At 36.4% G+C, this 27,072-nt stretch overlaps 1 protein-coding gene across 4 annotated transcripts in view; it reads left to right on the top strand.

Annotated features, from left to right (window-relative positions):
* ARB2A (ARB2 cotranscriptional regulator A) overlaps positions 1 to 27,072 on the top strand; it is a 276,984-nt gene that overhangs the window by 64,932 nt on the left and 184,980 nt on the right. For all 4 annotated transcript variants that reach the window (XM_076361993.1, XM_076361992.1, XM_076361994.1 and 1 more), the window contains exon 6: positions 3,781 to 3,972. In XM_076361993.1, coding sequence (XP_076218108.1) covers positions 3,781 to 3,972 — 192 coding nt within the window. The remainder of the gene's footprint in view (positions 1 to 3,780; positions 3,973 to 27,072) is intronic.

The raw sequence follows: 27,072 nt of genomic DNA, 5'->3' as shown, positions 1-27,072 counted from the left end.
ATCTCCACTGCATGTTCCTTTTGGCTATTTTGTTACCTAAGTCCAGTCAGTATGTGTTTTGTAAAACTTCCAACCAGTTTTAGGTGTGTTAATTTAGTTGTGGTAATACCAAATGCTAGTTAGCTGCTTGTAGTATTGATCAGCAGTTTTAATTTTCTACAATTTTGAGTGAAAAATTATAAATCAGGATAAATCAGGATATTCAATATTGTGAAGACTGTTGAATGAGTTACTGAGCTTTATGTAGAACCACATAACAGAAGACTTTATCTTATGAAGCAAATGAGCAGTTTTCTCTCTCCACCAGCTGCTCACAATTCTCACAATCTTTTTGAATCTTTTCAGTTTCGGTTCCATTTATTTGCCATGTTCTTTCCTCCTGTCACAAGTGACACCTCTTTCACTTGTTTGTGGGCTCTAGGCTCATAATTTTTATTGTGTTTCTTAACTGGAATAAGAAAAATATTAGTGGGGATTTTTCCCTTTAAAAATTTAACATTCAATCTTAAATGTAAAAGCTTCCAGTGTACAGAATAAAAGACCCCTAGAGCCTAGTCAGGTCTCGTGCATCTTGGGTTGGTAACAGCTAAGAACTGAAAATTGAGTCAATGTTGATGTGGTAGCATGAATGTCAGTAAGATTAGATTTCAAGTATAGTTTGATCTTACCCTATATATTGATAGCAACTGTGCGAAATACTAACTAGCATTCTGCTGAAGTATTCTATAGACTGGTACTGCTGTACTAGGTGATAGCTCATTTGAGACAGAACTCATACGGAAAAATTAAATCACTGTTTGAAAACCTTAAGAATGTCATAATGTACGTAGAGTGCATAACTCAGAGAATTCACCGTAACTGCATACATTCATAAACCTTAAGGTATAGTTGTTCGTTGGAAAAATAAATCTGAGAAAAGGGAAAATTAAACTGTAAAGAGTACTTTTAAACCATAAATTATCAGCAGAATTTAGATTGGCTTGACATTGCTAGCTACAGATTATTGGAAGATTGTTATTGCATGCGAATAACAATGTTGAATAAAATTGTTAAATTAAGTTAATTGAAGTTCAGCGTTTTACTGAATTTATTCAATTTGTGTTTAAATAAAGGATCAGAAATAAGTGTTCATGAGTAGGTCCAGAAGAGAAAGTGGCTAATAAATACAAATTATTTTATGCGGACTCAGTATGTTGAGCAGTAAATGGTATTCTATGTTGATTTGTCAATAAAGTAAGGTTGTGCACAGGAGTGACCTTTATGTGCATTCTTTAGTGAAACCTTGATCTAATGAATTACTACTGTTTGAAGATAAATTAGCTTGGAAGAAAGTTTCCAAATGTGATTAATTTGAGGAAGAGAATGAAGAGTTATTTTTATGATCTTGGTAGATATTTTTAACTTTTTTAAATTAATGTATTTGCGGAAGTGTGAACTAGTTGTGTCTTCTAGTACATATGATTAGTAAGTGCTAGTATTTCCTAAATACTAAACAAAAAATTAGTTTATAAATACTAAAACATACAGCTAAATTATATCTTTGTCTGAAATACAAATTGACAATGTTTTTTCTTAATTACAGTATCATAAGTATTCAGTTTATGTGCAAAAGTCAATTACATCTTGCCAAGTACCAAGTACTATCTGAGATTTAGTGTTGTCTGACATTTTACCTAAGCCGTGTTAAATTTTAAGGTATCAGTACTGCTACTTCAGAAGCACCAACATGGTCTGACTGTAGCCCCATGTCCTGGTTTCGGCTGGGATAGAGTTAATTTTTCTCCTAGTAGCTGGCATAGTGCCGTGTTTTGGATTTAGGATGAGAATAATGTTGATAACAGACTGATGTTTAGTTGTTGCTAAGCAGTGCTTGCACTAAGTCAAGGACTTTTCAGCTTCCCATACTCTGCCAGCAAGGAGGAGCACAAGAAGCTGGGAGAGAGTATAGCCAGGGCAGCTGACCCAAACTGGCCAAATTCCATACCATGTGACATCATGCTCGGTATATAAACTGGGGGGAGTTGGCCGGGGGCAGGGACTGCTGCTCAGGCACTGCCTGGGCATCGGTCAGCAGGTGGTGAGCAATTGCATCACTTTTTTGGGGGGGAGGGCTTCCCTCCCCCCCCCCCCCCCCCGGTTTTGTTCCTCTCTCTCTCATTGTTTTACTTTTCATTACAATTTGTTGTTGTTGTTGTTGTTTTGCAAGTATTAAACTGTCTTTATCTCAACCCACAAGTTTTCTTACTTTTGCTCTTCCGATTCTCTCCCCCATCCCACCGGGGGCGGGGGGGGGGGGGGGGGAGGGTGAGCAAGCAGCTCTGTGGTGCTTAGTTGCTGGCTGGGATTAAATGACCACACCCCAGTATGGTACCTGTTGTACTTACATATTCTAACCTCTTCAATAGAATGGTTTTTTGTACCACGTTTTCCATTTTCTCACAAAGTGTGAGAGAAGGTGAGTACATTTCCTGGTGTAGAAAGTGCAAGCTGAGTCACAAGAGATGTTACGTCATTTTGGAGCTGGCAATAAGGTCTTCAGCGCTACAGCAGATGTGGAAGAGAGACATGAACATTCTTTTAGTTAGGAATTCCTTTTGTTCAAGTAGCCTCATTGACTTCATTACAAAAATATTAGGTAGGACTTGCATTATAAAAAATCTGGAGATTCCCGCTGAATTAATTTTTCCTAAAGTAAGGGTAATTAAGAATACATACCCATGTATGAGAGAAAAACTGACGTATTCCAAATAGCCATTCCTCCTGTCTCAGTGTAAGGCTCGTATCCTGACCTGCTTTTCATCGCTGTTGTGGAGCATAAGGCAATCCAGGGTTGTTCCTAGCAGCTCTACAGTTAGCCTGTGCGGGTCGTGGGGCGTGGAGTACAGAAGAATGGGGAGATTTGCCTGTTCTGTTCTTCCTTTTCTATATATTCATATGGTAGAAAGGTAAGAATGAGTAGGCGGGATGTTTCTTTCTGTCCTCACGGTGTTTACACCAGCACAGTTCTTTTGCCTTGAGCCAGGCTTGCTAAACCAAGTGTAGACCTGTTTGATAAAACTTCTGTTTTTACTGAACAAAAAGTGCTACTTTACTCTCTAGAGTAAGGACAAAACTTGGAATTAGATTATGGTTTACTGAATATCAAAGCTGGTTATTGATCTGTTCCTGTAACAAAGTAGCTAAGCATTGACCCAGGTGCAGGACTCTTAATGAAGCCATTATTTAAACCCAAATTGGATTTCTATATTTTATTAGGCCTATCCTATTAAATTTATAATAGACAAATTTACAGTACTGGTTCATATGTGGCTTACTGTGGCTTTATGTTGAGGTGGCCGAGATGGAACACTCTAGGATTTTTTTTGTATTATGTAAGACTTTTTTTGTTGCTTCAGGCATATCAGACGTGACAAATTACTTGATTGCCCCACCCCCTCCACCCCCCCCAATTGTTCTTTTATGGACTTTCTTTTTTGCCAGCAAATTTCTGTAAACAACTGATGTTTCAAGGCTTTAGCATACTTTTTACCCCTTTTTTGATTTAAATCTCCCTTGGATTACTGTTCTAAACTGTGGTATATTTTTATGTTTTGAAGTTACAGTGCACAGATATTAGCTTTTGTTTTATTTTTATTTAGTACTGGGCACACATTAGTCCTTATAATATGAATAGAAATAGTTGTTAAATGGTGAAAGTTTTTATATCAATTTGGTGGCAAGCTTCATATCTTTTAAAAAATTTTATTGATGCATAAAAGTGCATGTTGTCTGTAATTGCAGGTTGATGCGACTGAGAGTGAACCAAAGAGCTTTATCTTTATGAGTGAAGATGCATTAACAAATCCTGACAAGCTGTTGGTCCTAATTCATGGTAATGGTGTTGTCAGAGCTGGTCAGTGGGCTAGGAGACTTATAATTAATGAAGATCTGGACAGTGGCACGCAGATACCATATATAAAGAGAGCTATTGAGGTAAGTGAAAGTGTATGTATGTACGGTTGTATGTTCATATGCATGTGTATGTGTGTACCTGTGTACAAAAAGCTCTAAATCTGTCATGTTTTAATTTGTTAAACAGTGTTCAGTATTTCCCTATATGATCATTTTATTTATGATGGGAATACTTGCTTGGTTTTTTTCAGAACTTTTTTCTAATGGAACCAAGTTTCTCTCTTACAGTAAAAAAAATTTTAGTTGTATGTCATGTTGTTGTGGCAGCACTGCCATGTAGTTTAATATGGCAGCTAACGTGACAAGAGCCCTTAGCAGGTGATGAGATGCAATAGAAGGCACTACAGAAATTTGTTGTTATTTGAAGTGTTTTCTTTTACATTTCATTAAATTTGTACATATTCTCACTCAACGTCTGTTGTAATCTCATGATAACATGAGCTTTCATGACAACAGCAGGCTTTTTTGCTAGGCTTGTGCTGAATTTATTAGAGGCACAGTCTCTTTCAGTTTTGCACTGAATACTGATTCATTCTGATTCACCTATCAATACTTGACAGTAAAAAACATTTACATTTTATGGATACTATTGTGTTACATTTACATTTATGTGAGAGACAATGCACAATTTGTGTTATGTTTTTAACATTGGAACTTTGTAGGTGTAATTCATCTTTTGCATCTTGCTACCTAAATGAAACTTCCTGTAGTAAACATTGGAAAAGCCTATTTAAGAGTTACTATTTCTATTATATTTACCAAGCTAAGCTAATGTTCTACTCCAAAAATGAGCGTTGTCACTATGATACACATTTTGCTAAATGAAGTTGAATTTTTTGCAGCTGGCTTTAAAGTATTCAGTATAGAAAATGGTTCTCTTCAAATATGTTTTCTTTTTTTCATAAAGCAAAGAAAGAAAACATATTAAAACATTGGGCCATTAAGTTATTTTTGGTTTGTATAATCCACTAACAAAGCACCAAACTACACTTTGCGTGAAAAAGAAACCTACTCTTGTGAGAGTGATGTTTGCCTTCTTTTAACATAAAGTTTTTGTTCATTTTAAATCAAGACTCAGAGGCAGAACAAAAAATACTTCAGGATTATTGAATGGAATATAGGTGTACTGTAGGTCAGTATAGGAGGTTAATTTCTAGAGTGCAAGTTCCAAAATCTTTCCCAAGAAACCCAAAGAGCTGTAGCTACTTAAATTTTCATAGCAATGGTTACATGCCTGCATTTTCGTTCTTTCCTAGAGATGCTGCTGTCTTGGGTAACGTGAGAGGCTGAACATTTAAAACTGGGATACTATCCCTAAATTAACAAATAGCCTTTAAGAGAGTATTTCTAGTAGAGGAGAGTTATAGTTCCTTTTCCTGTTTTGTTATTTTTATTTATTTTATGCAATGATTGTGCCAGTGTGACAGAGATCAGACCTCTGTTCCCTCAAATGGTTATTATCCTTAAAAACAGATTATGTATTTCTGCATTTTGAATCCTTTAAAAAACACAGGAAAAAAAACAGAGTTTGATGAGAAAATGTCTTTTAAAAAATGTAATCATTTGATCACATTGGGACATAAGACTGTCGTGGTTTAATCCCAGCTGGCAACTAAGCACCGCCGAGACGCTTGCTCACTCCCCCCCAGTGGGATGTGGGAGAGAATCGGAAGAGCAGAAGTGAGAAGACTTGTGGGTTGAGATAAAGACAGTTTAATAGGTAAAGCAAAAGCTGCGCACGCAAGCAAAGCAAAACAAGGAATTCATTCACTCCTTCCCATGGGCAGGCAGGTGTTCAGCCATCCCCAGGAAAGCAGGGTGCCATCACACCTAACGGTGACGTGGGAAGACAAACACCATCACTCCGAACGTCCCCCCTTCCTCCTTCTTCCCCCAGCTTTCTATGCTGAGCATGACGCCATATGGTGTGGAATATCCCTTGGGTCAGTTGGGGTCAGCTGTCCCGGCTGTGTCCCCTCCCAGCTTCTTGTGCACCTCCAGCCTGCTCGCTGGTGGGGTGGGGTGAGAGGCAGAAAAGGCCTTGACTCCGTGTCAGCACTGCTCAGCAGTAACGAAAACATCCCTGTGTTATCAACACTGTTGTTTTCAGCACAAATCCCAAACACAGCCCCATACTAGCTACTATGAAGGAAAATTAACTCTATCCCAGATGAATCCAGAACACAGACTTTGTGCTCTTCCTTCTTTTGACTTCCTTCTCTTTTAGCATGGTTTTTGAATTCGTAGTTCTCTTTAGTCGAGTAATTCCAGCTACTGTAAAAGCCACTCTCCCTTTTTGTGCATCTTAAAATTCTGGTAAATGTACTAGATGTTTAGAACACATACTATTTGCAATTTTTTTTTCATGAAAAATGAAGATTAGATCATATTGAATTGTATTATATTAAAGGTGTTGCTATTTTTTGTATCCTGTAATCACTGTAGTGGGAATTGGATGTATAGCTGGTTAGAAAAGGCACTATTTTATGGAAGTCGAAGTGCACTGAATGTATTTGGAATCATTATGACTAAAAAGAGAATACATATAGTTACATGCTGATATCATGTCTACTTCATGTACAGATCATATAAATTACTCTTCCAAATATAGGAAATTATGGTAGAGTGAGTATAAGGACTCCAATTTTAGTTAATAATAATAAAAATTGCATCCTTTTCTGCATTTTCTGGTGTCCAATCCTCTAGTTGATTTAGGCACTTCTGTCTCTTATGAAAATAACCGGCCTAGACGGTAAATGGTCTGAATGAAAATTGTGATAATTCCTCATGCAATGTTGCCAGTTTGAATTAAGGAATTATTTTCCTTGAATTTCTAGTGTTTCTTCTAAGAAGAGGTCTGATCCTTGAATGAAACCAGCAGACCTTATCAAAGCATAAGATTACAGTGCTGATGACAGGAGAACATTTTTCTTCTAATAAACTGTGTGAATTTGAAGTGTTTGTAGTATATAGTAGTATCTAGGATTTGAAAATTCCACTGATCTGTTTTGAGTGTGAAACATATGCAGGTAACTTAAAACATTTGCTGGAGACTAGGTTTTCATTTTAAAAAAAAAAAATTAAAAATTGCAAAAGTAGTGCATAAATGTCTTTTGTGCAGAAGCTAGTTCAGAAATATCACCTCTACTTTCCTGAAAACAAAACCAAAGAGACAAACAAACAAAAAAACCTTCTAGGTACGTCAAAACCATATCTTTTTCTCTACTCCTTTGCTCTGTGGAGAGTGATGAGAATACCACAAGCAAGTTTCTGTTCATTTCTTGGAAAAACTGAAAACAGGGAAGCAAAAGCGGGAGTTATCAGTGAGCAGCGGATTGAGCAGGATGAACTGATACTGCTCTCCTAACCAGGACGTTAAGGGAAGAAGAGAAACTATTTCTCTCTGGTACAACACTTTCAAGAAAAATAAAAAAACCACTTTTCTCTTAAAGCATGTATGGAATAAGGGAGCAATGTAAAGACTTAAAATGTATCTTGCTTCTAGTGGCTTGGGGCTGATACACATTGGAAAGAAAAGATCCGAGGAGAAATATCCTGGTGGGAATTCGAGTAGCTAGAAATGGGGGGGGGGTTAATCGGCGTGGTTTCTGTAGGTAATAATTCTCCTTCCATCTTTTATATCAAATTCTGTTGTGTAGATTCAATCTTTTGTGTAATAGGTGTTGGGAGTAGCTTACAAGGTTTTATGTGAAGAGCTAAGATTAATGCGTTAATTTAGAAATTCAAGCTTGATTGTGTAAAAGAGATTTTGAAATAGGAAGGAAGATGAGAACAAACAAGTGACAAGATAGAGAACAGATTGTAGGAAAAGGGGGAGGGAGAAAAGTGTATAGAATGTGAGAGACAGATATGTGTAAATACATTAAAACACGGTAGGAAAAGATCTTTAGAAAAACAAGTATAAAAAAGGCAAATGTGATAAAGCAGTAAGGCAGTAAGAAAGGCTTAATTAAAATTATAAAAATACATACTATAAAGATATTTAAAACAAAAAATATGGCAATTTCCTATAAATACAGTACGAAATAAATATTGCATAGCTTTGTTGTTTTGTTAAAACAACTTTTCTACTGAAACTTTCTGCAGTGGGAAATACTGATTTTGACAGAAGCAGTCATCTGATGTGTGAGAGACTGAAGTTCAAGTCCCTCCTCTGAGAATGAGGGACTATTCCAATTTTAATGATAATAACACACTGAAGCTATTCCATTTTTTTATAAATAAATAAATGTAAATTATATAAATACATAAATGTAAATTAGAAGAGGAATTTTAATCTGTCTCTTCCACATTTTGCATAAATGTCTCATCCGCTGTCCGTAGAGTCAGGCTCTTCTCAGATCAGTTATGATTTAATCATATATACAATGACTGAAGCAGCGCCAGGAGGAGATGGTGAGAGGCAGAGGTAAATTCTTTAATTCAGTGATGAGGGCATTTACTTGGGCTGTCAAGAACTAAGGATTTATGTTCCTGGTTTCATTTAGGTAGTTCAGGGACTCCCATGTTCCTTATGAGGACCTCGGTCACCAGGCTCTTTAGGAGGAGGAGGTTATGAGGAGGTATGCTTCTCTGGTTCACTGTTGGGTGGTAACAACATGGATGGTAACCTAAAGATTTGTTTAGGAGATGTGCAAGTGATACCAGTGATATAGGGGAACAAGCAAGAAGGGGTGCAAGAGTTGGCTACTATTCCATGCAAGAGCGTTCCTTCTGAAGTGGTTGGAGAAGCAGATTCTGTGCTTTAGAGTCTGCTGTGTGTTAGGTAAGGAGAAGCTGATGTTGATGTACTTATGGAGGAGGTTTGTTCCTTGGCGAAATGGGAGCTCAGCTTACCTAAGTTTGGACATTGAGAAGAATTTTGGAGTACTCTTATCTTGATACTTTCCTCTGGGGAATAAAGAGGACATCAGCTTACTGCACGAGTATAATGAAACTGTTGGATGCTTTCTGCATCTTTGGAAATTCAGTACATTTGTTACCTAAGATAGCTGTGGTCCCAAGGATGCTAATAAAATTCAATCACAGCAACTGTCAGTTACTTGATTTTCTTTTTTAATTATTATTTAAAAAAAAAATCCAAGAATTGTTGCCTGGTTTCAAATTCAGCACACTTTAAGATGGCCTAGATATTATTATTTAAAGGAGAATTAATACTTGATCTAGGGGTAATAGCACCAGAAAAATAGCTTCTTCAAAGAACGTGGATGACTTTTTCAGAAGAAATGCAGCAGCACCCAAAAATCTGACTTTCCATGAACAAACGAAAAAAAGGACATCAACTGCAGAAATATTTTTTTAATGGCTGATAAAACATGATTTTCAGCTTCAGTTTTCTCTTGGTTTTATCCTAGTCTTCTCACTGCATTTTCTTAACAATTTCTGTTCCCAAGACTATTTTTGGTCAGAATATTGGATTTATTCACTCATATTAATACCATTCATTTATATAAAGCTATCAGATTGGTAATACTTACTGAGAATTGCTGAGGGTGGTTACTTTCTTCAGCATGCAATAAGATGTCATTAGTTTTGTAACTCAGTTGAATGGAACAACAAAATCATTCAGTGTAGCAGTAGTAAATTTACCCACCATAACTTTTATATGATTTAGTAACCTTACTGGTTAGTAACTGGTATGGTTACACATTTCAGTCTTTCCATTTTGTAAAAATCAGCCAGTTTTACACATTGTTGTCAAGAAATTATGCTTTGTTTAAACTACAATAGCAAGAATTCTTGCTGAAAAACTTTTATATCTTGCTTTTAAGCATAAAATATCTTGTTAGACAACGCCCCCCTTCGTTCTAGTGGTCATATTTTAGGAACCTAAGATTTAAAATTTTGTCTTATAGTTTATACACGCTTAGCATAATTTCGGTAAGATGGGCAAGTGACACTTTCTGGAAAAAAAACAGAGCTGACATTTCACTGCAATTACAGTTCTTCCAGAGAATGCTAATATTTATGTACCTTTTATGTCTCCTAAGTATATTGTTGCAGAAAGATGTTAAAATACTTCATTTATTTATTAATAGTCAGTTACAATGCCAGAGTAATCATAAGCTTATTTGAGCATTCTAATATTTTACTGGAAGTAAAATTTCATTAACATGGACAATAACATGCTATATTGTTTTCTTTCAAATATTAATTTTCTGACTCTGGTATATGTATTTGCTTTTATTCATTCTGTTAGACCATAGAAATAACATTGCCTGTAAAGTACTTCTTAGTAGAGAAAACTTGTATTTACAACTCCTACTTTCGTGGGGATGCTGTTAAGAAAACGTAAGTTACATAGCTGGTTGGGTGATCTTTTGAGATCTTTCTAAAAACATAAACACAAATTACAATGTATTACTAAATAATCTATCACATATAATTGGCATAAAATACACCATACTCTGGAAAGAAACTTTAAAAAGCAATATAGTTAATTCCTTCTAAAACATTTTATAAGGAATTGATAATCTTTCAAATACTGATTTGAAATACTGATCACCAAGCAGATAGAAGAAAAAGTTGCATAGTTAGGTGAAAACAATATTAATTGATCACAAAATACATAATAATGCATAATAAGCTGTATAGGAGTTAATAATTATTAAGTCAGAAATTCAAGAAAAGGTTAAAAGCGTAGACTAATATGGAACTGACAGGGTATAAAAGCCCACACCAGCCCCCATGCCAGCAAAGGAAAACAATGAGATGACAGCTCTACTGTTTGGAGAGAGGTTGCTAACGACAGCTTATTCCTTTATGATTTCAACTCTTGACAGAAGACAGGTCTGCTTGTTGCATCATGGCAGATGTATCATTACCTTCTGGCCCTGTCATGACTGAACTGGAAAAAAACCCACTTGCAGTTCTGAAAATCCAGTTACCCTTTGGAATTTAGTGCATCCTTTCCAAGATACGAATTACCATTGTTGTATTAATTGTGTGTATTACATTCTTAGTTTTCTGTGTTATATTAATTTGATAATGTAGAGATACTTACAGATTGCTTTGCCTTCCTTTATTCTGCTGGCTGTCATGTTTTAGAACCCTGTAGCACCTTGTGTTAGTTTACTAAGTTTACTCTTACTTTGTCACTGACCTAAGAAAATAACTGTTCAAGATACTTGGATAAATGTGGCTTGAAAATATTTCCCACCCCCCAAACCATTTGAGCATTCTTTTCACTGGCTCAGTATGGGGTTAAGAACACACAGTGAATATTTAAAATAATCACGATCATTTTAGAAACAAAGTTTAATATGAGTATAAATGGCCTTTTTATCATATGCATATTAGGATTCTTCCTTCCCCCCTCCCCCCCAACTTGTTGGATACCTAACAGTGACTCTGGAGACTTAGAAAACCGTAAGAGGGGGTGTGGATTTTTGAAAGTATGTCAAAAGCCTTGGGGTTTGGGTATGATCGGAATTTCAATAGAGGTTGAGATGAGTTTAAATGCATAGAAGGGAACATAAAAATCTTGTTTAATTTCTGTCATGTTGTTCTTTTTTTAGTCACTCTGATGTCTTTTTCAAATCTGCTTTTCTCTCAAGCTTTGTGGTACTATATCCAAGATCTGGTTTTTTTCCTCTTTGTATTTCGTTTTAACTGCTGATCCCTTTTCTGTGGTGCTTCTGCCTTTAATATCAGCTGAAGCGGTCTGAATTGCTGAATCAAAGTCGTTTGGGGAGAGAGACAGTGTTTAAGATTGTGCAGGGTGAGATTCTCTGGGTAGAAGGTAACACTTCCTGCAGTTATAATCAATGCACTTGACACTTTCAAAGGCAGGAGAAGCCATGACTTGCTCAGGGGTTAAACTTTTTAAATAACTTCCCTTGGGAAAAATGCCATCAATAAAATGGAATAATTAGTTGAAGATTCTTGAGTAGCCTAGGTTTGAAAAGAAAAGATTAGAGATAGGTCAGGTTTTCACTTCTATTGTATTTTCCCTCCCTTTTGTTTTTTAAACTATGAGCTTTTGTTTAAATGTGTGCAGTATTACAAAATCAGTCTACTTCAAAAATAATGTCATTTGCTTAAGCCAATACATTAATTTTATAGTGCATTATTGTCTGTGTAGTCTAATAATTGTAAGAACGGAGATTAAATTCTACATAAAAATAAAACTTCAGATTTGCTATCTTTCTCTTTTCCTACCCAAACACCTATACTGCAAATAGTCATTTCAGCTGACAGAAAACATTTGCAACTTTGAACCTTACTAAATAAGCTTAGAACATATTATATACATTAACTAATTTTAAAAATTAGATCTAAACAGCATTAAATGAACATGAAGTGCATAGAGTCATTGATTTCTATAGAGATGAACAGCTTTACTCTGAAATTAAATTCATGTCACTTTGCATTAATTATGTTTCACAATTTCAGGTTTTATGGGAAATTTATTCTTTTTCTGACTTTTTTGTATCAAGATTTTTGTTAAAGCAGCTATTTTGAACTATAAAACCTGACTAAGAATGGTACTTTCAATACACAGTGTAGTATATGCGTACCATACAAAATACTGATAAATAATGCATGAATGGCTTTGGAATAAAAGATACTTACCCTTGGTTAATTATTTACTTATCTGCACTTTTCATTTTTCTTAAAGGAAAGTAAAATCACTGACAGCACTCTGGACAGTAACTGAACAAGACTTTAGCAAATACGTAATCAACATTTTTCAGAAGTACAATATTATATTTCCTAATGGGTTGTATCAAACTGAGATCTGTACCACCTGAATAGATGAGTTTATTTGGTAGTGAATATTCTGCATGCAGAGTTTTAACAAAAATTTTAGCAAGAAAGTATTGACTAGTCTCATTTCAGCGACATACTACTGTTCCTGTGTGGAGAATTTTTGAGGATCTGCCAGTGGGAAGTTGGCTGTGGAACTGTGACCTTTTAATTGCTCAGAAATTGTAATGAGGCTCTTTCTGTTGTGGGATGGTTCTTCAATATATTGTTTATTTTAAATTAGTGATACGCGCAGCATTTGTAAGAGAAATGGGTAAATACATACTAGTATGATTGTACTTGGAAGTACAGTAGTTATTTGTGGCTTGGATTTTACTCCATACAGGCCACTTTGTAAGAATCCTGTTTAGAAGAAAATAAAGTTGTAATCCAGTGTTGTTTTGATTCAGAGAATTTGGGTTTGTTGAGGTGTCATAGTTTTGTGGTTATTTGTATCTGAGAGCACTACATAGGAGTAACTTTTTATTTCAGCTGATTTGCTATAAAGCAGTTGTATCTTGCATTTCGATGTGAGATGGTCCAGTAAAGTTGTGGTAAGGTAACATCTCAGCTCACACAACACACCAGTGCCTTCACAGGATGATGCAATTTAGGATGGGAACTTTGCTGGGCTTTTTTTGTGTGTAATTGTTGTGGTTTAACCTCAACCAGCAACTGAGCACCACGCAGCTGTTCACTCACTCCCGGCACCCCAGTGAGATGGGGGAGAGAATCAGAAGAGTAAAAGTAAGAAAACTCGTGGGTTGAGATAAAAACAGTTTAGTAATTGAAATAAAATAAAGTAAAATAGTAGTAGTAGTAATAATAACAATAATAATAGAAGAATATACAAAGCAAGTGATGCACAATGCAACTGCTCACCACCCGCTGACCGATGCCCAGCCAGTCCCTGATCAGCGATCACTGCCCCCCGGCCAACTGTCCCTGGTTTATATACCGAGCATGACGTCCCATGGTATGGAATATCCCTTTGGCCAGTTTGGGTCAGCTGTCCTGGCTCTGCCCTCTCGCAGCTTCTTGTGCTCCTCCTCGCTGGCAGAGAGTGGGAAGCTGAAAAGTCCTTGACTTAGTATAAACACTGCTCAGCAACAACTAAAACATGGGTGTGTTACCACATTATTCTCGTGCTAAATCCAAAACACAGCACTATGCCCAGCTACTAGGAGAAAAATTAACTCTATCCCAGCCGAAACCAGGACAGTAATAAACTACGCTTATCTTATAAGTATGTTTATCTGATCATGGAATGAAGGTTTTAAAATAACTTTCATAGTTTTTTGGTAACTTTTTCTGTTGGGGTGATCTTGTCAATGATCGTATTAATACAGGCTTTTGAGAGTGGCACCATGCTAAGTAGTATAGATACGCACACAAACTTTTTTTATTCCTCATGAAATGTAATTTTAACAGGGATAATCTTAACTTACTAAAGTTGCTTTTGTATAGGATGGAGTGAACTGTTAATTGTTCATTAGTTGACATATTAATCTTAAGTCATTAGTTTCATTTTGCTTTATGAAAAAAAATTCGGTAGCCAACACCTTTGTTCTATTCATTCCATATTAATTCAGGAATGAGAAATATGCATGCATGTTTTTTATATCCTTTAAAGAAGTTAACTTACTAACATTTAAAAATATTTAATGCCTATTTAAAAATATTAAAATTGTCTTTTGTCTTATTTATTAGATGTACAGATGGTTAAACTATCACCTAACTAATCTTAATGCATTATAATGTGCAAATTGTATTCTTTATAATACATACCATAGACAGTATTACCTGTGTGTCAGTATAGGTATGGTATATGTATGTATTTAATATTACACTAAATTGCCAATACCCTGTTGATTTTTCAAATGAATCATTACTTAAAAGACTTACCAATTCAATGGGGAGATGAACACTTCCTTATTCATACCATGAAATGCATATTTGAATAAAATTATCTTCTGCTTACTGTGCATTGAGCTGGAAAATATTAACTTTAATGCATAGGAATTCAAATAAAAATTTGATTATGCTTCATCCTTAAATAGTTTAGTACTGTTCTAATAATGCACATTGCTGCTTGAGGTAATAAGGAAGTAGATACGGCAAAGACTTTGTCATGCAAATTTACTCAGGATTGTAATCTTTTGAAAATACAAAGATCTTTTGAACGATATATGTCACTTTTGATCAAAAACTTTAAAAAGTTTAATAATTCTGCTAGAACAAACTAAAACTGTGGGTAATTGTCTTTTTTTCCCTGAAATTAACAAATTATAACATCAAAAAATCTGAGAGTGAGGTATGTAGTAGGTCATTTGCTGCTGCAGGCATTTTCTCTCCCTACAGGACGTGCTTGTTTAGTTTCTCTCACTTTGTGCCTGTGGCACTCTATGGTGAAATTCAGACATGTTCTTCCCCTCCAAGGAATCTCTAGGGTGGCAGATAACTTATACAAAATTAATAAATGGTGTTGCTTTTTTTATTATCACCCATCGCAGGCAATTCGCTTTGTGCTCCCTTTGGAGAGAAGTTGAGTTGCATAGGATATGTTTATTAAAAAAATATATGCTTCTACATAAAATTAAACAGTGAAAGTTTAATAGTTTAAGAGTTTAAGTTCACACATAATAGGGTGAAATATGTCATTAGGAAAATGGAATTATTCCATTTTCAGTGATTTCTTTGGAGAGGAAAAAAAAGTGGGAACAGTGAAGATTCCTTATGTTGATTAACTTTTTTTAAATCTTAGAAAATATTTGGAATTTTTAAACATGTCAAAGCATAGGTGATTTTTATTTTTTTTTAATTCTGGGGTTATGAATTTAGTTTCCTTTCGTCTCAGCAACGTTTGAAGACTAAACCTGTTTTCAGGCTACTCAGTTGCATGATTATTTTTGGGGAAGTCCAGGTGTACCATCTTGCTTGTTCACAACCATTTGTTATACCATATTGCAGTGCTAATCCTCTTAGGAAAAGGGAGAGATTGGCGCAGATAGCTTAACCTGTTATATTGTGTGCTACGTGAAGCCTCCATCTCTATTATGCCACAGGCAGTGAGACTTCAGATTGCTTTGGAGGGTAGAGCAGATAATGAAGCTTGGGTGTAAATAATTGCTGATACATGAGGGAAAACAACTAAATCTTCATTTCTTTCTTTTCCTTTTTTTTTGTAGTGATTACTTTTAATTGCTCTTTTAGCTGTGAAAGACAGAGTTGTACTTAATAGTGCTGTGGTCTTGTACTGTTGCTTGCTTCTGATGAATAAGAATCCTTAAAAATGTTATGGCATTAAATATTATCATTTATTTTAATATTTGTTTCCTAGGAGTTACTTATTGCCATTTTAAGTTTTCCTTAAGAGCATATATACTTAGCTAATAGGTAAAATATTCTTTTTACTCTAAAAATCATTTGAAAAATATAGGCAGGAAACATTCACAGTGCTTCAGTGCACAGGTGATTGAGTTTGTGCTGACCCTCAGTAACTGAGCCTGTGTTTTGAATCCCAACTCTTCCTCCAGCATTGGGAGTAATATGATTGAGTCTTCTGGAATGAGTTCCTGAATGCTGATAACACGAGGCTTTTCCATGAAATACAGAAGCTACTCGTGTGGAATATGCACCTTCCACATCACGCATGGTTGAGATCAGATACAGGATTTTCAAGGCTTGACAGCCCTGGTTCATGAACAGCGATACTTATACTGAATTTAGGACTGTCTTAGTGCTAATATTCAACTGATACCAGCTGATGATAAAAATAAGTGATTCTGGGATTCCGTTTTAATGATACAGTGTTGTTACTGTCAAATACTGAAAATGGTTATTACTAACAAGTGATTAAAATATCATTTATTAATTAATACCTCATGTTGAATCAAACATTTACTGGCTTTGATTATACAAGCAGTGTCATAAGAGTGTCATTAATTTGATCTTTTTTATTGATGTTGACATTCTTCATATTTTGTTCATTGTATTTGTATTCACCATGTCAGATCAGCATTTGTCTTTTTGCCTTATTTTGAAACAGATCCTTTCTTAAAATAACAACATCTAGCTATCTTTGATTCAGATTAATTCCTGCCTGCCCCATCCCATACCATATGTTTACCTTCTCTACCTGTGGTGTCCTGTGCAGTTTTCTGTACATTTAATTTATTTCTCGAAATGCAGTTTCATGCAGGTATGAGGACAGGAGAGTAGAGGGAGTTTTAAATAAAAAAACATGTGCAAGAGTCTGGCTGAACTGTTCGAATGCCTCCCTTCTCAGATAAAAAGAAATGCTTTAATGTTTTTCTGCTGGAAATGAAGGTTTCACTTCTAGCCTTAAGTGTATCAAATTTTTGGGGGGAGGTTATGTAGGATTTGACAAGAGCTCCAATACAAAATAATCTTTAAGCACCAAAGACAATGAAAATAAGTATTTGTTACTTTGACTTGTGACCAATTCCATGTAATTAATATTTTGAAAACATGATTCATGTCTCTCTTGAGTCCTTGTGTTCCTCTTCAAGAGGTTAACTTAGACGAATTTAACCAACTGCAATTTTTTTACCTTATTTCTACTTCCTCATGGTAGTAGTTTTATGGTGTGATCATTTTACATTTACAGCTAGGCAAATACTTCTTTTTCAGCCATTTGTTTTTCTAGTTTACATTTTTCAAGTTAAAACTATTGCTTTCAGAAGTGCCTCTGTGTGTGTGTATGCAAGTATATACATGTGCATGTAGAGAAAAAATACATCTCAATTGTCTAGTTGGTTCTAAGTTTTCAATTTTATAAATGTTAATACGAGATGTGTGGCATTCAAGGAAAATTGCAGTTAATTTCTTACGTCTTTTGGGTTTGGAAGCCGCACGTGACTTCTTTTTTGGAAATGCTGATTGTATTTTACAGCACTGAAAAAGTACTGTTTCAGGTTACTGTTTCCTTTGAACCCAGTAATTTACGATATATTAAAAAGGCATTGTACTGACTATTCCTCAAAGATAATAGTATTTCAAATGTCATATGTGTTGACTTGCATTGTGATTTAACTTGATATAGCTGTTGTACTTTTTTTTACTCTGGACGTCCTTATTGAAAGACTTTTAAGTAAGGAACTCATTAGAAATAGGTAATAATTCTCTAAAAACAGGATTCATAAGAATAACAGTTGACATAGTCTTATAAAAACTATATAGAAACTGGAGAAATATCTTTGCTGCACCATGTGCCCAGTTACATGAAATCTGTCTGCTGCTCCTATATAACAGAGTACTGGATCAGTGTCAGAAATAGGAGGCGTTTACTGTGGTGACATTCAGCATCTATATTTGTTGAGATACTACTCATAGGTCTGGAGTTTTTTAGTGCAGTATGTCCACGTAAAAAATGAAAATTTAAAAAGAAGATGGCAATTATCAATTTTACAAGTGTCTTGGCTTTGTTTTAATGTTCTGAGATATGGTCACAAGACATTTATGCTAATGGTGATTTTGAAATGTGCTTCCTTTTGGGTTTTTTTATGAAGTTGGTGTTGAGGCACAGCTGTAAGTGCTGGTTTTGGCAGTAGACCTATTTTTAATCCTATTTTAAATGAACTTCGTGCTTGTAAAAGGTGTGCAGACTATCAGCCCTGGCGAGTGGATCCCTGTGAACTGGTATACGCAGGCAGCGGTGGTGAAAGCTCCCGCGTGCAGCCCCGCTGGGGTCCCCCAGCCTTGTTCTGCAGGGATAAGGGGGGACTGCGTATTAGTCGCTTTCAGTCCTTCTCTGCAGTGAGACTGCTCACAAGGGTGAGGTGAGGTTTGGTTTTGGGTGGACGATCCTTTCTAGAAGCTGCAGCGAGGCTAGCTTTACGCAAGCATTGCACAGTTGTCCTTCCCCTGTATAAAGTAAGTCTAAACTAAGTGGGGTTGAGTGATTTAGGCCTGGCTTGTAAACTTCTGCTTGTCAAGGCAAATAAAATCTTTACAAGGCAGTCTGCTCTGTCCCAGTATCCCCCCAGCCCCTGGAATTTATAGCATTCCAGACCTCCTCTACGCCATCCTACCAGGAAGGGTTTCTTTACCCTTTTTCAAACCAAACAGTGCAAATTCGTCACCTTTCTGTTCCACTTTCTCCTTCTGGAGTAACACAAGTCTGAAGTTCAGGAAGGTACTCTTTAAATCTAGTCCAGCGACAGATTTAATGGGAATTTTTTGTTACCATTCTTAATTTCTTTACTAGGAAGAGAAGGCTCCAAGCCTTCTAGGAAGGAATAAAAAGGTAGGTTGGCTGTAAAAAATTGTAACATGTACAAAAGATGTTTAGATGGTGGGGTGTTTTAAGTTTTGGAACATACTTGTTGATTTTTTTTTCCCCTCTGATGATATCTTGCAGTAATTATGATCCTGGCTTTATGGATGGGGAGGGACATGCCCCTAGGGATCAGTATGTACATGGAATCTGATAAGGTTCTGATGCAGACTTTGCATCAGTCCTTGTGTGCGTTTTGTACAAGTTGTGGTGCTGTGTTTTTTAAAAATAACTCCATCTGATGTATGTTAAATGTATTTCATTTTAAAAATTAAGTTAAAAAATAGTGCTGAATATAATCAGTTTAATGAATGCTCAGGTAGCAAAATAAAGCACTAAAAACTAGGAAGAATGATATGTAATCAGATTTTGCATCTGTTTTAGAATATTCTACCATACTATTTTGTGTGTATGCCTTTACTGACATTATTAAGTAAACATGGTGCTCGTTCAGCTTCCTGACTAATTTTGTGTACAGTAAAAAAGTTTCGAATATGCTTTGAAAGATATGGCCTACTTTTTCCTGGAGCAGGGAAGGTCTTTACCTTTGTAGAGTAACTAGTACAGTGTTTATCCATGTTCTGAGCTGCTAATGGAATAGTATTAATATTTTGAAATCAAATTCTGGGTTTTGTTAGCCTGACATAAATTTGGGGGATAATGGGTAACAGTTAAAGTTGGAGTCCTCCTCTTAAACGTTGTGGATAAATACTATTGTACCGATTGTGTCATACGCTGACCTGTTTAGGAAAACAAAAGTTCATGGATATATTCACAAATACACAAAGAAAAGAGGCTGATTTATTTCAACTCAGATATTTTGACTTAAGGATGTTTCCGTTTGCAATACTACTCGCTGTTTTTCTTATGAAATGGATTATGAGAAAGCAGTAGCTTTTCAAACACTTCCCATTGTAGGCATTTTCCCAGACGGTTTCTGAAGTGCATATACATCTTTATTGCTTGCAGTAGAAGGTGATATTTGTCTGGAAAAGTCGTCTCAGTTCTGCTTTTCTTTAAAGATTATGTATGGCATGTGTGGTGTGTGAATATCTATAAAATCAGCATTTTGGATTGAGAATGAAGTTGGAGCGTCACTATTCTTGCCGGAAAGTGTGATTCTGTACAGTTTATGGAGGTGTAGTCTTTCAGACTTTAGTTTCTGGACAGTTTAATATTGGTTTAGAAGTAAACCCCCCCGAGCTGTTTCTGTCTTCCATTCCCTCCAGCCAGTTTCCAGACCTTCGTTTTGTGTCCTAATATCCACATCCAACTGACTGCCTACCTTCCCTCCTACTTTCTTTCTTCTCCTCTTGAATTTGTACTGAATAGTTTTCTTCTGCCATGTATTTTTTGGCACACAGGGAACACATTGATTCAGGGACGCATCCATATTTTTCATTCATGTGTCCAGACCTGAACTTAGTGAGTGCAGACCTTCATCTGCATTGCAAGGACTTGCTTTGTTAAGTCTTTATATAATGTAGCTGCTAAAATTTAAGAAGTGTCTATTGAGAATGTGTAAATTGCAAATTTTCAAAAGTTTATAAGTGGGCCAATTTTGAGTAGAATCTTATGGGAATGGGAGGAGTAAATCCCAGCCAAATTTCAAGTCCCTGATTCAAAAAACAGGTGCACTGGAGTGTTTCATAGCAAAGTTTGCTAGATTTTCGTAAAATCGGCAATCCAATTTATTTGTATTCTGACTTTCTCTTGGCTATAGATGAACTGTTTACTGTGAAATTTTCAACACAGCCTGAGGCAAACAACAGCTATACATTATAGTTAAAGTTTGGTAAAGTTCTAAGTAAGTAGGAATAATATAATTGAAATTTTATCAGCCTTGAGGATTAGCCCATTAACTGATTTCCAGTCACCCCTCACTGCAGTGTCGGTGTTCCTTAATCATCAAATTGGAGACCAGCAAGAAGAAATTCTTCTACCTTTAACCATAGAAGTTCTGTGTTGGGGTACTGTTCACTGTTCACCTGATGAATTAGACTGAAATCTTTGTTCTTACTGTTTGATTTTTGGTCAGAAGGTTATGCCAGTTTCTGAGTAACATGATGGAGCTACTTTGTAAGAAAGAAAGGCTTTATGATATCTCCGGTTGACCAGGTTCTGGATTCGATTAATCCGTTCTGGAAATTTGTTTTGTATTCTCTTCCAATATTTTTTTTTCCAAATGTGCATATATCTTGATATTTCATAGACTGAGAGTTGCTGGAACACCCACTGGTCTGAGGATGCAGACGAAGCATTAAAATGTGACATTAGGAGACGGTCACTGGAGTAGCTGGATTATTGAGCATGAGTTAAGAGTCACTTGTCTTTCAGCTGTGCAGTACATCACATGTTGTGGTTTACCATTTGGCCACACATAAAATTATGCAATGCTGCAGCAACTTGATTGCTGTCCAGTTCTTGGATAATCTTAGATGGGATCATGTAAGACAAGGCGTTCAGGTTCAGTTCTGTCTTACAACTCCTGGGCTCTTCCAGAATCTTATCCTGAAATAGTTCAGTGCTGACCTATCTAACCGCAGTTCCCAAAAGAGGACTCCTCTTATTTGAGGGGTGATTAAGCCTAAAGCTGTTACATTAAATGATTATGGTGTGCTAACGGCAAGGCGGTACGTTGTGCCTCTGGACCTCTCAAGTATAATTATGGGATTTATAAACTCCACCAGCTATCATATGCAGTGTGCTGAATGGGTACTCACAGAGAGGAATGGTGAGGACGTTTAATAAAGATTAGTAGGAACACAGACGGTCTTGTGTAATATCTTGTGGCTACCGTGTGATAGGAAGAGACATAAAGAATCAGCTTTTGAATAAAGTTGCTTCTCCAGAGGGTATAAAACTCAGTTAAATTGCTCAAATGAAGGAGAAGTTTAAAAAGTTGGAAACAAAGAGTATATTTTTCACTCATGAAAGAGTGCATGGATGAGCATGGCTACTATCCCTTGTATGTGAGGAAAGGATAGGAACCCACTTTGTTGTGTGATAGCAATATAAAGCCAGAATAGAAAGGATGTGGTGGTGAAAAGTGATAGAACAGCAGAGCCTAGGGAAAAGTCACTAGAGGAGGCCAGGAAATCCTTTTTTTTGAAGGAGAATTTAATGCACCCTGTCCAGCTGCAGAGGGAAAACTGATGGGAGAAAACAATGCGCTGTGTATCAGTGCAAGAAGTGAGTTAAGAAGTGCGGTCCTTGATTAACTGAGAATAATCAGCATTGAGAGCTGTTCTGCCTTCTCAGGTAGCTTTGAATGTTGCAGCCCAAGAAAGTAGAGAGAGAAACGGGAAAAGTATTGACAGCATTGCTTGTTGGAAGGAGCAGGAAGACAGACAGGGCTCTGAAGAGGGAAAAAGGGAGTTGAGAGCTGTGTCCAGTTGGCCAGGTGACATGAACAAGCCCTTCAGACCCCTGCAGACCCAGGAAGGGGTTACGCTTAGGAGCCTTTGCTGTACTTGGTACTATCTTTTATGGATGACATCCAAACTGTACATACTGAAGTGCCTATTTGAACTAGCAGAGGTCATAGTCTTTAAAGACAAAGTCTGCTATTGTCAGAAGACGCCACCACGAAGACATAACCTGCTCTTCCCACTGTCAACATTTCTGAATCGAAGTACTTTGACTTTTGGCAGGGCTGTTTAGATTTTTTAATTTTTGACTGAAAGAAAAAATCTTTAGAAATGCTGAGATTAAAAAGAAGTGTTCTGTGGCTAGAGTCCATCTTTCTGACCAGTTCTGCACAATGATGGTGCTTAGACCGTTTTGATCTAATGATTGTGAATCTGAAACTGAATCACTTTATTTTGAAGTACGTTTTCTGTGTTACATTTGTGGGGAGATTACAACCAAGGCAGGAGAATTCACTGTGCTCAATGCAATGGGTGTGTATAGTCCCACTTCTGAGAAGACTCTCAAAGGGAAGAAAAAAGGAATTAAACACATTTTACATGTAGTGGTAACTGAGGTACAGTAACAGGTGCAGTGAAATTAAGCTTCTTACACCAGTTACGCAAAAAATCTGTGGCAAGCCTGAAAATGACACTCCTTTCTCCTAACACCCTGGCCAGTGTCTCAATGTTGATATTCTTTTCAACATACCAGTTTAGTTAAATGAAAACTGTGGGTGTTGATAGGGAAACATGCTTTTTTGTTGTTTTTTTGCATTTTCCCCTCAAGATACTGTAGTTCACCCATCTGTAGTGTTACACAGTTTGCTCTGTCTTGTGGAAAAGAACACTGAGTACTAATGATATTTGAAAAGGTCCATGGTTCTTTTTTATTTCTGCTATTCTTGTTAAAGCAGAAGCTGAAGTTTCTAGAGTCTTCTGACTGCTTGATGAAAATAAATTCTTCATTGTCCAGAATCTGAAAAAATAAAATTTTTCCAGTGAACTCCTGTGGAAGTTCATGTGTCATGCAGTATTAATCTTATGAAGAGACAGGATCATTTAAATGTAATATTATGCTTTTTTGAGTTTCTTAGGATAAAACTGTGAAACTACTTTCTATCCCCAAAGGACAACATCATCTTTTTGTCTAGGTAACCCTATACATCCAAGGGACGCTGAAATGGGTCAGCATTGAAAGTGGAGCAATTTGTTTACAGGTGGCTATCTGCCAGTTCAGTGAAACAGGGTAGCTCTGAAATGGTTTGGAGATTCGTAATGGCCAATTTTGTGGAAGAGTGTACAGTCAGGGAAACAGTAATACTATTCAAAAGTTACCAAACACCAGGTCTGAACTTTTGTTTTTCTCAATGTGCTTATATATGAGAAGTTACTGGATGTAGGTTTGCTTTAGTTTGTAGCCAGTCATTTTCATGCTTTGATGTCATCTTTTACGAGTGATCTCTGAAATATTTTTTTTCCATTGCCTGGTTCTTAAGTAAAGAAGGTTTACTTTTTTCAGAGACATAATATCTTATACTTGAGAAATCTGCTTTTGCAAGGAAATGAGTAGACTGTGATGATGTTATATATTTGAGCAAACTGAAGGCCAGCTGTAAAAAATGAACGGTGCAAAAGAAGAGTCTAGAACTGCTTTCTTTCATATCCAGCTACAGACTATTCACTTTATGCAATAGGAAGGTACTCATTTATAATGCTTACTTTTGCATTGTTGTTTGACCTGCATCACTTTAAGCTCTTCCTAGACATTTCCTAGGACTACTTTGTGGATGCTGGGTATTAATAATAACTAATCTAACAGTTCTGAGTAACATTTATATCAGTCAAAGATGATAATTTATGTTTTTCCTTAGGCTCAAAGAATTTGTCATTTACAGCAGCATTGTTGAAAAATACTTTTTCTTGTAAGTAGTTTGGAAATAGTCTTTCAGAAAGGAGCTCAAAAAAAAAAAAGGAAAACAATAAAAGATTAGTAATATAGTATGATTAGGGCAAAACAAAACCTAAACAAATAAATGAATAGACGTGAGAGCTATTTTATTGCTTCATTTTTGAAAGATAGCAGCTTAACCTTTTGTATTTATCAGTAGTAAGAAAATGAAGCATACTGACCTAATTTCTTCTCTATGCAAGATTCATTGTAATCCAAGTGGATCTTTCCCTCTTTTTGTTTTAACCACGCCTTTAAATCATGAATAGTTGCAGACCATAGGAGTCCACAGGTGGTACTTGTATATATTCTTGTAAATGTGTGGTACACTGAATATGTGCAATATAAGCTTTTTTTATTTCCACCACTTCAGGGTTTTGTTTTAATTCTTTGACTTGGTTCCTCCTATGTCACCCATAACAGATGAAAAAACAACTTTATTTGTATATGAAACTTAGTGTAGTGTATATATGGTGGATGCTAATCCAAAATATTTCTACTGGATTTCCATTTTTCATTGCAAGTTATGAGGAAATTTTTTTGACCTGCAAAGTCCATAACCCTGACTTATGGGGGTATGCAAACCTCTGCTTTCCATACGTTTCCTGAAGGACTGGGAGAATATTCCTTCCTGAAAAAAACATCTGATCATGCAACCAAGCAGAAATCTCCATCTTTCAAACCCTATGAAGATACTGCTTTTACCGCACATCACTTGTGCCATGCACTCAGACCTTTAAAGCTTTATTTGCCACTGCACAGGCAGAAAAGGAATATGCAGTAAAATCTTACAAAGAGGAAACAAATCTGCAGCAACTGAACTGCTCTGTTTTTTTTCTCACATGTTCTAGTCAGAATTTGATATTTTTGTTTGTGTTAGTGTACTATTTAGAAAAGAAAGAGATTTTTTTCTTTCACCTATTTGAATTGTACGCTATTTGTTCTGAATTTTAGGTTAAAAGGTTAAGAAATCCGGTTTTAGTTTCTGTGAGAAATGTTCCCACAAAATGTTCACACTCTAGCATTTAATGTCTCTTATGTGTTTGGTTTATGAACGTTTTTATTTAATTCAACTTCTGAATTAAGAAAAAACCTGCTTGGGTACCGTAAGCTTCAGTGCCCTTTTCTTAATGCAAAAGAGAGGTTGAAGGGTAAAAATCATCACAAATTAGGGACAGTATTGAACAAAACCTATAAGCATAGTTATGGAAATAAGCCATTATTCACAAGCATATGCTGTATGCATTTTGTCAAGGAGATGTGGATCTCGGGACTCAATTCTTTCAGGTGAAAGTGCAATTCTTTTAGATTTTATCTTGTTTATGCATGAGGACGTGCTGATAAATTGGTCGGTAGTTTTCCCGAGTGGCACTGACCTGCGTGGTCCTCCCTTCTTCTAAGCGAAGGGCTGGAGTTCCGCTTTCATGTCACGACATTCTTCTGCACACACAATCGCAGTGTAACCGACTCCTGACAAACTGTGTTGCCAGACAGTGTTCAATTTCTCCTGTCTCTTCACAAGTGTCTCCTCATTATTTTTAGGTCCTGGTCTTCTATCTCTGTAGGCAATTAAAGTTTTGAAGTCAGTTTGTACTCAGTTTCTTCGTGGAGATTTATTCTTAATCTATAGGCCTGTATTAACCATGGGGTTCATGCTACCACCTGTACCAGCCGTGACCCTCCATCCTTTTGTATACATGTGTATTTTAGTAAAAGTTACTAATCCTTTCTTGAAGCGAAAATGCAGAGGCAAAGTAAGTTAAGCAATTTATTTAACACTGAAGAAGTGTCGAAGTCAAAAGTACACTTCAAATAATTTTGTTCTGTTTAGGTTACTTATACCCAGCTCCCCATCTAAATGCTAGTATCTTGCATATTTTTATCTTGTTCGCAAAACTTAATTGTTTTTAAGTTGTCTGCTGTACAAAGGTGAAGACTGTCAACCTACATGATAGACAGGGCTGCTTTTGCTGTGGTTTTGTCAGAAACTTACTCTCTGGATATTAGCGTTTATCTCCTAGAAAAGCTTCTGTCTCATCCTGCTATGGATTTACAGGTTAATAGATATTCTAATCTAATCATACTACTTATTCTGTACAACCAAATTATGAATCTCTTAATTTATGATGTTCTACAACTGTTCCTATGACTTGTAATCGCCTTTTAGAGTTTTTTGAAAACCCGGGCTGTTCACATTGAAAGGGCATTGCCCACAAGGTCAAACGCGGACGTTCAGTTTTGCTTAGAAATAAGCTTTACTAAACTTAGTGTTGAACTGAAAAATGATGTCTTTGTGTGGGATTAACCTTCCCTCGCGGAGCTGTCACTGTCTCTGTAGCCTGGGACTGCTTGGTGCCGTGGCGCTCTCCTGATCTTTCCCTTGAGGAGGGTAGGTTGAGTTGTTCTCCTGTTGATCATTTTGTGTTTGGAGGCCTTTCCCACTCCCCTCAATTTTGTTGCGCTGCTGAATGGGACTATGGTAATGCTTGGGCTTTGTGGCTCTCTCATTGTCTTTCTGACTAACGGATAGAAATGTCAGGCATAGAGAACCAGCCCCAAACTGTGACCCCTGTAACATTCCCCTTCAGCTGATTGACGTCCAGGCAGCTGCTGGGAGAAGCCCCCACCATTCAGAGGTTGGTGTACTTGCTGAGCGAGTCCCCCGATGTCAATCCTGTTAGCCCAATTGCCATGTG

The sequence above is a fragment of the Aptenodytes patagonicus genome, chromosome Z (assembly GCF_965638725.1).
Source record: "Aptenodytes patagonicus chromosome Z, bAptPat1.pri.cur, whole genome shotgun sequence".
Taxonomy (NCBI): domain Eukaryota; kingdom Metazoa; phylum Chordata; class Aves; order Sphenisciformes; family Spheniscidae; genus Aptenodytes; species Aptenodytes patagonicus.
Note: the sequence above shows the minus strand (reverse complement) of the source record. Positions and strands in the feature narration are given on the sequence as shown.